Source organism: Diuraphis noxia, unplaced genomic scaffold (genome assembly GCF_037042655.1).
Source record: "Diuraphis noxia isolate RWA-SAM2 unplaced genomic scaffold, SU_Dnox_SAM2 contig0004, whole genome shotgun sequence".
Classification (NCBI taxonomy): Eukaryota; Metazoa; Arthropoda; class Insecta; order Hemiptera; family Aphididae; genus Diuraphis; species Diuraphis noxia.
The window spans coordinates 50,902,525-50,916,166 of record NW_028301714.1 but is presented as its reverse complement, the minus strand read 5'-3'; the positions used below and the strand labels follow the sequence as shown (position 1 = coordinate 50,916,166).

The following is a 13,642-nucleotide window of genomic DNA, read 5'->3' as shown; positions in this document are numbered from 1 at the left end:
TAGATAGGCTGACGGTCGGTCTCCATTGTGAATCGTTTTTCTTATACAATGATTTAAAATCATTGGATTGAAATTTAACACATTCATTACACTTACTTTATAGTTTTTTTTAATAAAATATAATCGTTTTTGTAAATACATTTTCAGTTAACCTGAAGCTAGCTAAAAAATGTACGTCCAAAACTCCAAAACAAACTACGGATTTGAGCGGTTTGATATACAGCTATATTCAATAAAATTTTATCTGTTAATAACTATTGTCTATTGATGAAAACTGGAAAACATCATACATTGTCCTGTGTAGCTAGTAGTGTGTGATTTACTACTCGATAATTTACATTCAAAATTTGGTTGCCCTGCACAAATCGCGCGCATATTTGATAAATCAAATATCAATAAATAAACACCATAAACAGCTGTTTTGATAATGGCTACGAGTTTTAAAAATATGATTAGTTTTGTAGTTTTGAACTGAGTACTGACTACTGTTCATCGAATTTAAAAAATGAAACACCACAATTTTATTACAAATTACTATTCATAGAACGGAATCGTTCTTCCAATGTATTTAAGTGTGATGTGTATAGTGAGTTAAAATACGTTTTCTAATTTACTAGGATTTATAATTACTTAATTGCTCGACGCTTGTGTTTAAATTTGTTTTGTTATTAATTTATAGTTGCTGACATGGGATCTATTGCTTCGGTCCTCCAATGGCATTGCAGTTCTTGTTCACTAATAAATCCTACCGATCGAGTGACTTGTATTCGATGTAATGTACATAGAAGTTTTGAGTGCAAGAAAAAGGTTGACCAACTCAAAACACGGACTATTCATGGATGCCCGACCCCTTATGTCACTGATATTCTGTGCGCTGAGGCAGAAATTGCTGCAGGAGCACTAAGACTTGATGATGCGTAAGAGAATTAATGTGTTTTATAATTTATAATTTGTATTTTATTTAATTTCACAGAGATCCAACGGATATTGACCATAAACCAAGTGTTGTTAAGCTTCAATTTAAGTCTGTTATTTTACAACGGCGTAAGTCATGGAATGGATTTGAGGATAATTTACATGCATCCATAAGGCCATCAAAAAGTTCAACACTACTTACAACGGAAAATGATTCTTGGTTATGTAATACCTGTAGAATTAGAAACTGTTCAACTCAGCAATGTCAAAACTGTGATTCATTTAGAAGAACTAAAGGACGAAAAAATGAAATTGTCCCTATTACCATCAATATGCCCAACGGTAAGTGTTCAAACATCATCAAATTTAATTCCAATAAATAATAGTATTTTGATATATCATTTGTATTAGACTTTGAAAAAAAATCTACAAGTAATTGGACTTGTGAAAAATGTTCTTTTACTTCAAATCCATTTTGGTCAGACTCCTGTGAATCGTGTGGTTGGAATGCTATAACAATGTTGCGTGACTGTGTACGTTACACACCTCCTAAGAAAAAATGGGCATGTAAACGTTGTACCCTACTTAATGATCCTAATACAACAGTTTGCAATGCTTGTGGTGGATCAAAAGCTAAAAGTCTTTGTCCTGATGATGGAACATTACGGGAATTTTGGACGTGTGATAAATGTACATTAAAAAATAGAATATCAGCACTAGTATGTAAAGCCTGTAAAACGGATAAACGTGCAAATAAAAAAAGACGATCTGATAGTCAGTGTCCAACTTGTACTTTTGATAATGAACCAAACGCTAAACGATGTGCTATGTGTCATAAACACCTTGAACCAGAATATTATTCTTCTATATTAATATCAAATCATCCAAAAAAACAAAGTGAATTAATGGAAAACTTAAGACGAATCGAAGAGCAGGAAGCACGGGAAAAATGGAATGAAATAGTGCTATTTTGTATCCAAGTAAATAGTTATTTTTTTACCATATTCTTGTATAAATTATTATATTGCTCTTTGAAATGCAGCTTTTCGTGTTGAGAATTGTGTCTATTAATGATATATTAATATATTATTAATTAATCATATACTCAATAATTTAGTCTTACAAACCTTTGCTCAGAATAATGTTTTCATTTTTTTTTTTTTGTGTATAATGAAATTATATCTTTGAACTCAAATTTAACACATTCATTAATCCACTCGACATTAACTATACTGAAGAGGAGTTTCTACTCTCCATTCTTTTTATTATTAAATTACTTACATATTTCTAGTTTCTGTTAATGTTCTGCAGGAGTTAGAATACATCCATATAGAATACAGATTTATTTAAAAATATTATTTAATAATAAATACATAATATAAGAAACTATGATAATATAACTGCATTAACTTAAAAACATTATAAATTTATTTTTAATACTATAGAACAGTCAAGAATTTGTTGATGATTCTTTTCCCCCAGCTGCAAAATCTTTATATTATACAGAAAAACACGAGAGCTGCCGAGTAACTCAATGGTTAAGACCAGAATCAATTATTTGTTCAGAATTAGATAAGGAATCATCCTGGACTGTATTTAGAAAACCAAAACCTTCAGATATAATTCAAGGTAAATTTAAACAAAAATAAATACTTTTTAAGTATTACCTTATTTTTTAATCTTTTTAAAAATTATAACTTACTAAGCTTGGAAATATTAGTAAAATAATAATTGTATGTACTTATTACCTAGTGTTAATTAAGGTTTTTTAATTTAGGTGTTTTAGGTAATTGTTGGTTGTTGAGTGCATTAACCGTCTTGGCAGAACGTGAAGATTTAGTTAGACATGTTATGGTTACCAAAGATTATTGTCAACAAGGTGCATACCAAGTTCGACTTTGTAAAGATGGTAAATGGACCACAGTTCTTGTTGATGATTTATTGCCTTGTGACCACAGAGGAAATCTAGTGTATAGTCAGGTTTGTATATGCCTTATTGCTTTTGTGTTTTGAAATAATAATTAATTATTTAACAGGCAAAACGTAAGCAATTATGGGTTCCCTTGATAGAGAAAGCAATAGCTAAACTCCATGGTTGCTATGAAGCACTTGTTTCTGGTAGAGCAATTGAAGGACTTGCCACATTAACAGGAGCACCTTGTGAAAGTGTGCCATTACAACCATCATCTGTTCCAACAGAAGATGAACTTGATCGTGATCTAATATGGGCGCAGTTATTAAGTTCACGCCTTGCTGGTTTTTTAATGGGAGCATCTTGTGGAGGAGGTAATATGAAAGTAGATGAAGACGCTTACCAAAATAAAGGATTAAGACCAAGACATGCCTATTCTGTATTGGATGTTCGAGATATTGATAGTCATCGATTATTGAAACTAAGAAATCCTTGGGGACACTTTTCGTGGAATGGAGATTGGTCAGATGATTCAAACATGTGGTCAGAGAAATTAAAAACAATGTTGATGCCAGATGGATGTTGTGAAGGAGTATTTTGGATATCATATGATGATGTTTTAAAGTAATAATAAAAAATGATAAACAGTTTTGATTTTTATTAATTTATGTCTTTAATTTACTATTTAGGTATTTTGATTGTATTGATATCTGTAAAGTAAGAAATAATATGTGGAATGAAGTAAGACTTAAAGGATATTTGCCACCTTTATCTTCAACCGATCATTTATCATGTGTTGTCCTCACAGTCTCAGAACCAACTGAAGCAGAATTTACACTTTTTCAAGAAGGACAAAGGCAAATTGATTAATATTTAAATCAAAAATATTTATTTATTTTTCTATATATATTGTTATTAGGAAATCAGAAAAGTGTAACAGAAGTCAACTTGATTTGTGTGTAGCAGTAATGAGAAGTAGAGAAGTTACATCTGAAAAACCTATTTGCATTGGTCGTCTTGTTGAACACAGCAAACGTCAAGTCCGTGGATTTGTTAGCTCACACAAGATGTTGGAACCAGATGTTTATGTTGTTGTTTGTTTGGCATTTAATCATTGGCATACAGGTTTACTTAAATTTTTAATTGATTATTCTACTAATTAAATGAGTGTGCTAAAATGTATTTAAGATGATTCACCTGGCGTTCCAACTCCTTTTGTATCTTTTAATAACATATACAAATTTTTGAATTTTGGATTATTTTAAAGTATTTTTAAATTTTAAATTGTTTCTGTACCTAAATTTACACACAACACGCTTTAAAATTAAAATATAATAAAAAACCTATTAGAAGCCTTCGAAAATAATGTTACCTTTAATTTTTATAAGAGGTCAATTTATTCTATATTTTAAACAAATGGAGCTAATTGTGATCTGCTGAGTGTAAAATTTACCATGTTACGCACTTGTAAGACAGAGACAACACATATGGGTGTAGCGTCCTCTAAAAGTTATGATGATGATATAAAGTGTTGTGCCTAGCTTATTGTACACCACATGAAATGTCATTAGTCTAAAGCCTTAAACAAAAATTCCAGAAATCAGAATTTGAGTAAAGCATCCTTGGTGAATCACTCTTTGTATGATAGACAAATAAAATAAGCTTATCATAACTTATAATATATTTTTATGCCTATATTATATTTTTAGATTTGGTAGATCCTTCAGTTTATCCTGAGTTTGTTTTGGCAATTCATAGTTCTAAACGATTATTAGTAGAACAAGTGTCTCCACCTTCCTTTGTTTTGGCTGACACAATTATTAACTTAACTTTAGCAAAAGGACAAAGACATGAAGTAAGTTTGTCTAGTTTAATTAGATAATATTATAACTATAATTCACTACAAATAATATTATAGGGCCGAGAAGGAATGACTGCTTACTATTTAACCAAAGGATGGGCCGGACTTGTTGTTGTGGTAGAAAATCGACATGCAAATCGTTGGATACATGTGAAATGTGATTGTCAAGAAAGTTATAATGTTATGTCAACTAGAGGATTACTCAAAACTATTGACTCTGTTCCACCTCTGCATAGGTAAGAAATAATACCAAATTGATTGTTTTCATTTAAAAAATCATTTATACAACTTTTTTAGACAAGTTATAATTGTATTGACTCAATTAGAAGGAAGTGGAGGGTTTTCAATTGCTCACAAATTGACTCATAGATTGGCAAATCAAGCTGGACTTCATGATTGGGGATCACCAGGATGTTCTCATTTGCCACAAATACAAAAGTCTATTGAAGGACTACACTCTCCTAGACTGATAACTTAGTATTATAAGGCAAAAAGTACAGTTAATATAAATTTCTGTGATTTTCGTTTTTTTTTTCTTTAGTGTGAGTACAAATAATTAAATTAGGAAAACTAAAATTATTGTAAATAGATTGCAAATAAAAAATTAAATGATCATGAAATTGTATTCAATTTATATTTATTTAGTAAGCCTATTTTAGATTCTGAGCGGAGCTATGAATGTATTGATTTTTTCAATGTTTTTTTATTTGTGTGTATATGTACACAATAAGTTGTCGAAATAATGCTTCGATTTTCAACTTAGGTAGCTTTTCCAGTTGGAAAATGAATTTAGTTGGTGCATTTAGAAGGTAAAATTTTGAAATTCTCGGTAGTTTTTAAAAAAAAAAAAATTAAAGAAAACCTGGAATTTTTACGCAAAATCAATTTTAGATATGGATAAAAAGTTTAAGAGCTAATAGTGAAATATGTTACACTAAAACAGTGGTTCCCAACCTTTTTGGTACTACGGACAACTAGGAGAACTTTTGATACGTCACAGACCACCTCAATTTTATACCTTATTTTTCTTACAAATAAGAATCAATTTTTTTTCACATATTTTAGAATTTTATAGATACATAAGAATATATTAGAATATAAATTTATAAATAAATGACATACTATACACGATTGTCAATAATTAGTATTATGCCTCAAAGGAAAATTAAATTATTAAAATATTTTTACATTTTGTAAGTATGGATCGCGGGCCATAGGTTGGGAACCTATGCACTTAAATTATTATTTCCTATTACACATAGCGTTAGATCAGGAAAAAAAATACTAGTTATAAATAATTAAAATTGTATTATATGACTAGGAAAAGGATTTATAATATACATTTTGCATATTTTTTTGGTTAGTCCAAAAGATTTCTAAGTAGAATATAAATTTGTTTCACATACTGGAGATAAAAAATGCACTACCTTTATTTTGCATATTTGGGTATTTTTATTAATAAATACATATTTTAATATTTTATAGGTCATATTATTGCAAGTAGAACAATTAAAAATTTTTTTTTTTACCTCTAGAAATCTTTAGAAAAAATTTAAACGTTTTTATATATTGTCAATCCTATTTTTTTCTTTTCAATAAATATTGCTAATATCTTATTACCTTTATTGACTATCATCAAAAAAAATCTATATATATATATTATATATATAATATATAAGTACATATTTTAACTTTTTATAATTTTTTTTTACCTTCATATATTTCTGTATTTGTGTATATTATATAAATCATAATAAATATATAAATTTTAAAGCATATTTGTGTTATAAATGAATATTTTATGATTTTTCTTTTTAAATAAATGCATATATCAACATTTTTAAGTTTATATTTTCGAACATAACGACTATGGCATTTTCAATTCATTGGTTGTGGAATAATAGGAAAAAAAAACAATCCAACCGTAGAGATGATGATGACGGTGAAGATTGGGGGATACGTGGAATATACAATATTGTATATATATCTGAGATGATGCCTACCATGTAGTTTTTGTCTGTGAGGCTGTCAATCGTGGAAACAGGCGGGACGGACCTTCCATACATCTACGAATTAAGATCTACTATATTATCACAGATTATATAAAATATAATACAATCTTTAATATTAACTTAATTCATCCGTCATGCCGTCGTGCATACGAAATTGACATATTATAATAATTTTTTCCAACTGTTATTCATTATTTCATATTTGTATGTTTATGCGCGGGACCTGGCTTAACGAGCGTCTTTGGTCCTATGTACTGATAACCGTTATCACGTAGGTACCACCTAAAAAAAACCGTTATTTTATTTTTCAACGGTTTTCTTTTATTTCCATTGTTGAATAATATTGTGCGTTTGTGCCCACTACCCACTCCCAGTCATCTAGAACAACGGACAAACCCCAATTCACCCCACATCACTCGTCATAGAAAACCCCATTTCGTTTTCGTTTTTGGCGCTCAATAGTCAATACCTTTATTACCGTTTGGCGTTTGTCCGTCTTTTGGTTATGGTGCCGTAGAGTGTATACCATAATACGTTATTCAGATATTGTTCCGTGACACTGCAAATTAAGCTCTTTATTTTTGTAATAATTTTTTTTCATCTCATATTAAGTAACAAGTTTTTTATTTTTTATCTGCTGTCCGATTTATTCTTCTACATTTTTTTTATTTATATCTGATTTACTTACTTTTGGACCAATTCAATTATGTCGTTTGTGAAGAGCAAAATTAAGCGGTTTAACGAAGTCTCAAGTAAGTAATCTAGTTATTACAGTACACCATTAGCAGTGGCTAGCAATAACTAGGATTTGAGGGCTAGAACATAATATTTCCAGAGGCCTCTTAAATTTTTTAATAAAAACAAAAAATTAATTTTCTCTATAAAGTTGAAATTTATTTCAAATACCAAAATAATATTATTTTTTTATTTGTCATTTTGTCGAGAAATCTTTAATCCAACAATAAAAAAGTGGTATTTTTATTAGGCTAGGGTCCTCATCAGTTTTGGGCCTGTGGCGGTGTGGCGTTTGCCCACCAGGTTTTTACGCCAATAACCAATTAGTCAGTTCTCAGTACCAATATCAATAGCTTATAATAACCTAATAATAATAATAATAACTAAATAGTTCATGAAAATATATGGTAATATACAGATGTCAATCACTTATCTTGCTAAATTCTGTTTTGAAATTGCTTTTAATTTTTAAATGATTTATAATAATTAGTTAACTCATCATTAAAGTAACCTATTCTCAAATATATATTTATAAAATATGTTTGTTATTATTAGGTTGTGCGCCACCACCTGGAACATATGATCCAAAAAGTCCATGTCCAAAACTTATTAAAGGTTCTAAATTTGATAAAGCAGAGAGATTTAAAGAACCTACTGTACCACAAGTAAGTACAATTTATTAATTTTATATTATTTGGTGTTTGTCGGATATTAGGATAGAAGTAATAAATATTGGGAACCTGTCCAATGTGTTATCTACCGTCTATCATTTTATCTATGCTACTTAAAATAGTAATGTACTTATAACATTTTGTTTCTTAAGTTAATACTGATATTTAATTTATGTATTGAGTGGTGGCATTACTGTTCTTCTTTTATTCAGCGATTAAATAGTGAAGAAGCACCATTTACTTAACTGTTACAATGTTATGTTGTATTTGGTCTTAAATGACTTTCACAATGATTCTACTATTTTAATATGAACTCCAATGTTTGAATTCACTAAGCTTCCAATATGATTCACAGTTTGTTGAATAAATCTATAGTATTTAGAGACTCTTTAATGGAGAGTTCTTTAATATATACTCGAAACTTACTGTTGTGAATTCATTGTACCAATTTCTGCGCCTTTATAGAGTATTTATAAATCTCTTTTTTTCCACAATGCAACATATCAGTTTTGTTTTCATGATTAAAAGACAAACAAAATATCCTCTGAGTGTATTTTATTTCCATAGTTTTGTTGGTTATTTTTACTGGGCTTTGTTAAATGTACTATTAGGTTTAGTGCAAAAATTGGTTATCAGAAAATCACATATCTATCTACAACATTTTCAGAGATGACAGTTTGTCAGTAGATAAACATTATAATGATAAGTGGAAACAATAACTATGTGCAGGCTTCATATATTTCAATTCTGCTTTTTCGGCTAATTAATAAACATTATTATACACATTTTCAAATAATTAGACTACTTTTTTGACAGTTAATTTTGCGCATGCGCACAAAATTTTTTTTTTTTAAATAGTTTGATCCATTTTTGATCACAAATTATTTTTTTTGGTATTATTTAATGGAATTTAGTGGTTAAATTTCTTTTCTAAGTCAAAAAATGACTGAGTTATAGCAATTTGATTTTATGTTATTTGCATGGGTATAACAGATTATAAAATACGTAGTCGGTAATAATAATCTGTTATACCCGTGCAAATAACATAAAATCAAATTGCTATAACTCTGCCATTTTTTGACTTAAAGAAATTCAACCCCTAAAATTCATTAAAAAATACCAAAAAAAATAATTTGTGATCAAAAATGGATCAAACTATTTAAAAAAAAAATTGTTGTGCGCATGCGCAAAATTAACTGTCAAAAAAATAGTCTAATTATTTGAAAATGTGTATATTAATGTTTATTAGTTAGCCGAAAAAGCAGAATTGAAATATATGAAGCCTACACATAGTTATTGAGTGTTTCCACTTATCGTGATCACACTGTATAAAATATGGCTCTGTAAGTTATAGAAGTTGCATACTATTCCATATGCTATTTATTATAGTAACCACTCACCACACTGGTGAGCTTACAAATCGAAAATTAAAAATAAATATTCTGTAAATTTTATGAGATAAGTCATACTTTTTGATTTTCATTCTCATATTATGCATAGGTATTAATTATTTTCTAACTAAATATGTTTATATATATGAGTAAATTTACAATTATTTCCAAAGTAGTTTATGGATAATTTATTCAATGGTACAAGTAGTATAGTTAATACTTTGTTGCATAACAATAATTTATATCATTAAATTAATATTAATTGATATATTTATATTTTAGACTGCTAAAAAAATTACAAAAGTCCACTCAATGTTCAAAACTGCATCAAATTTCAGGTATGATAATAATAATATAATATACCTTGTGTTCAGAAATTTAGGAAACACTGAATTTCTCCGCGAGATTATGTTGGAATAAATACAATTTTTTTTACAACCTAGTCATATATTAATACACATTTCAGTTAAATTTCAAAATTAATCTGAAAATTTGTATTTATACATATACCACTTGCTTGTAAAAAAAATTCGATGTATTTCAACATTATCTGACTGAGAAATTTAGTGTTCCCTAAATTAATGAACACACAGTAAACATTTTGTGCACCTTCTTAATTTGTACAAATAAATAATATACAACTTATACATATTTTTACTATGAAAAATTTTTGTATCTTCTATAAATTGTTTTTAGCATTAATGAATATATTTGACATTTCATTTTTTTATTACTATTATTTAAACTTTTTTTTGTTTTAATTACAGTTCGCAAAGTTCAGTTTACACCGAATGTTCTAAAAAATCTAATAAAACTGTAGAATCTAATTCATCAAGAATTGGTTCAACAAAAATAAGAGCTAAACGTCTTTTAGAATTGAAAAAATTAGATTCTAACCTTACTAAAGCTCTTGTTGACATTGAAAAATTAGATGATTCGAAAATTACTACTGACACATGTAAAGACTACATTAATACTTGTCGCAGTGCTTGTTCAGAGGCATTGGAAAATCGTGTGTGTAGGATGGTCATTGAAAATTCTCAGGCTGCTTTATATGCAATTTGTGATCGCTTACGCGAAACATGCAAACATAATGAAATTCTACAGAATGAAATTGCATGTTTGCGAGAAGAAATTGGTGAGAAAAAATCTTTTGAAAAATTGGCTGCTGATCAAATTGCCATTGTTGAACATAAACTTACTGAAAAAGTTAATGATTATATGAAGATTTCTGAGTCCGTCAAAGATAATTGGTTAGCTAAAATGAGGTATATTCTGGTTGCTTTGGATGATTTAGAATCTATGGTTGATAGTGAAGTAAAAGAAATAATTCAAAAACTTAAACTGGACATTGAAAATACAGATCCTGAAATTCCAAACTATAAACAACTTTTAGAGAAATATGAAAAGTAAATATTTCTTTATAATTAAAATCGATTAAATATGTAAAACTATATTATTATTCTGTTTTCCTAGAACACTTGACAGAAACATTCAACTTGAAGAAATTGCTAAAAAACATGATGATTTGGAAAGAAAAATAATCGATTTGACAAATGTAAGTTTATGTAATTTATTTTTAGGTATTGTTTTTATTTAATAAATCTGCATATTTTATTTGTTTATCTAACAAAAATCCGATTAAACTGCAATCTAACTTAATATAAGTTGAAATTATTTAAACTAATATCTAATTAAAATAATGCATTTTTAATATTCAAAATGTCAACAGGAAAAGAATGCGATGGCCGCTAAATTACAAATTAATCAACTAAAGGCAACTGGTTTATCAAAGAACCGTTTAGATGCTTTGGCCACACCTCGCAGACGTGTTGATGCTGAGAATATTGCCCCTAAAAATAAAACTTATGTACTAAAAACTAATACTTTTAACACTGTAAAACCAGTTGCTCAGTCTTCTCCACTGAGAGAAATGAACTGGTAATTTAAGTTTAAATATATTATTTTATATTAAATATTAATTGTATCTTTAATTTTTTTTTTTTTATTGATTTGTCCGTCAAATAATTTATATTAAGTTTTTATGTATATTTTTTTTTACTCTTACTATAGAATTAACATTTGATATTTGACTGATTAAAAGTAAATTAATTATATGATATTTTAGATTCCAAAATAAAATACAATTTTAATAATAGTTTATGATATACACATTGATCCTTTAAGACCAGTGGCGTATTTGAGGGGGGGCAACAGGGGCATTTGCCTCCCCCGAGACTTTTTTACGCAAAATGTGTTAGCACTGAATTATTATTAAATGTCAAATTTCATTATTATGCGTATTGCGTATTATGACTAGGCAGTAGGCTTACTATTACTAATCTATGCTCGCCTATCATGCATTCATGCGTTCCAACCAAATATACGGTACCCGGTTTTGAAACTACAATTTCCTTATATTGTGACAGTGAGAGATTTTTGTATTTTGCCCCCCCCTGAAAAATTATCCCAAATACGCCACTGTTTAAGACATAACAGTGAATATGAATATTTATTATTTCAAACTATTAACTTTACTCAAAGATTTTTTGAAATCACGCGATTCTAACATTTTACTTTCCATTTATATGTATGTAAGTGAAACTACTATAAATAAAGTACCTGTATTCTAATTTCTAAATAATTTTCTTTTAAAATGGCTACTTAGTTGGAAAATAAATTATCTAAAAAATCAAAACCCCTTTCCTTGAATATCTTGTACCATATCAACAGTACCTAGTTATGAATATTAGTTAACTTGATGTATTTTTATTTTTTTAAGCTTATTCTAAACCATTTAGGCCTATTTCTTATATCGCTTCTTCTATTTCTCTCCATGCTTCTCTGTGTTCTGCCAATTCTTCTCCTTCATAATTCCCAACAATTTGAGGTCTTCTTTGCCTCGGTCCTCCCATCATTGCCAAGGCCTTCCTCTCAGTCGACATTTGTTCGGTTTCCATTTCGTGATGGCCAGTATAAGTTGGCTCCTGCTCTCCAGACGTGTCCTGCCCATATTATTCTCTGGTTCTTGAGTGTAGCAGCTATATTGGGCTCGTTAAATAGAGTATTCAGCTCTCTGTTTGATCTTATTTTATAGCCACCTTCATAATTTCTCTTTGGTCCAAATATTCTTAGTAGGATTTTTCTTTCAAAAATCATTAATTTGTTTTCGTCAGATTTGGTAGACGCCCATGCTTCACAAGCATACAGTAATATATGGATGTATTAATTTTTCATAATTTAGGTAGACAAGGAAACTATAAATACCTGGCAATGAAATTATACATTATGATGAATTTGGTAAAATTTGAACTTTATATACTTAAATATAAACATTTGATGTCACTTAAAGATTACCTGCAAATTGTAACTATTTGAATAATGACAAAAATGAAAAAATTGTTGTATCAGAATTTGTTAATTTATGAGTGAATATTCAAAGTCTTATAAAAATCATTGCAGATTTATGCCTAAAGTTTTTTGATAAAGCAAAATAAATTTTATTGACATTAGTTTAAATAAACTAAAAAAAAAATCACTTTTATATCAGAAAAGAAATTGTTGAAGAAAATCAAAATATTTCTATTGTCTCAAAGATTAATGCCAAACACAAAAAGAAACATTGTAAAAATCATTACATTGCTCAGAATCTAAAGTTTTAAATTTGATGTTATTTTATTAGTAAAATTCAGAATTACTAATTTGTAAATCTGGTTCATAAAAAAATGTTGATTATAAATACATTTAATTAATTCAATTGGGTTGCTTTTTTTAGTTTTTACATTTTGTTGAAATCTCATTATTTTTTTAGTATTTTTGATCAATTTGCAAAACTATTAAAAATATTGAAAATTTAAAAAAACTTTTTAAACATTTTATAAGAATTTTTGTTGATACTTGGTTAAATAATAATAAAAAAAATTATTACTTTTCTAATAGTGAATTTCTGAGTTAGTTTAGACGATCACATCAGCTGATTATTTCTTTCATGGATTGGAACAAGTTACTTAATCTGTCAAGTATTCCTGTTACACCTTGAATATTACATAATATATAAATTACCAAATAAATAATATTTTGCTAATATTGTGATATGATACATGAAGTTGAAAATTGACAATCTGAATTCATAAGTTAATCCATCA

At 28.2% G+C, this 13,642-nt stretch overlaps 2 protein-coding genes and 1 long non-coding RNA gene across 3 annotated transcripts; 2 read left to right on the top strand and 1 right to left on the bottom strand.

The window, feature by feature from the left end:
• The first annotated feature begins 429 nt into the window (after positions 1-429).
• On the top strand, positions 430-5,308 carry LOC107166836 (calpain-D-like). The gene is made up of 12 exons (XM_015515649.2): positions 430-586; positions 680-917; positions 974-1,257; positions 1,327-1,895; positions 2,361-2,544; positions 2,693-2,895; positions 2,952-3,451; positions 3,517-3,684; positions 3,747-3,952; positions 4,537-4,682; positions 4,746-4,924; positions 4,986-5,308. Exons 2-12 carry the CDS (start codon positions 688-690, stop codon positions 5,164-5,166), a joined length of 2,850 nt encoding a protein of 949 aa, XP_015371135.1. The 5' UTR covers positions 430-586; positions 680-687; the 3' UTR covers positions 5,167-5,308.
• A 1,742-nt stretch (positions 5,309-7,050) lies between these two features.
• On the top strand, positions 7,051-11,655 carry LOC107166837 (uncharacterized). Its single transcript, XM_015515650.2, has 6 exons — positions 7,051-7,452; positions 7,991-8,100; positions 9,780-9,835; positions 10,265-10,906; positions 10,974-11,055; positions 11,230-11,655. The coding sequence occupies exons 1-6, from the start codon at positions 7,407-7,409 to the stop codon at positions 11,440-11,442; spliced, it is 1,149 nt and encodes a 382-aa protein (XP_015371136.2). The 5' UTR covers positions 7,051-7,406; the 3' UTR covers positions 11,443-11,655.
• Positions 11,656-11,933: 278 nt separating this feature from the next.
• Positions 11,934-13,588, bottom strand: LOC149056167 (uncharacterized). Its single transcript, XR_016191626.1, has 2 exons — positions 13,426-13,588; positions 11,934-12,764 (listed from the first exon to the last, which is right to left on the bottom strand). It is a non-coding gene; the product is annotated as an uncharacterized LOC149056167 (long non-coding RNA).
• Positions 13,589-13,642: the final 54 nt, after the last annotated feature.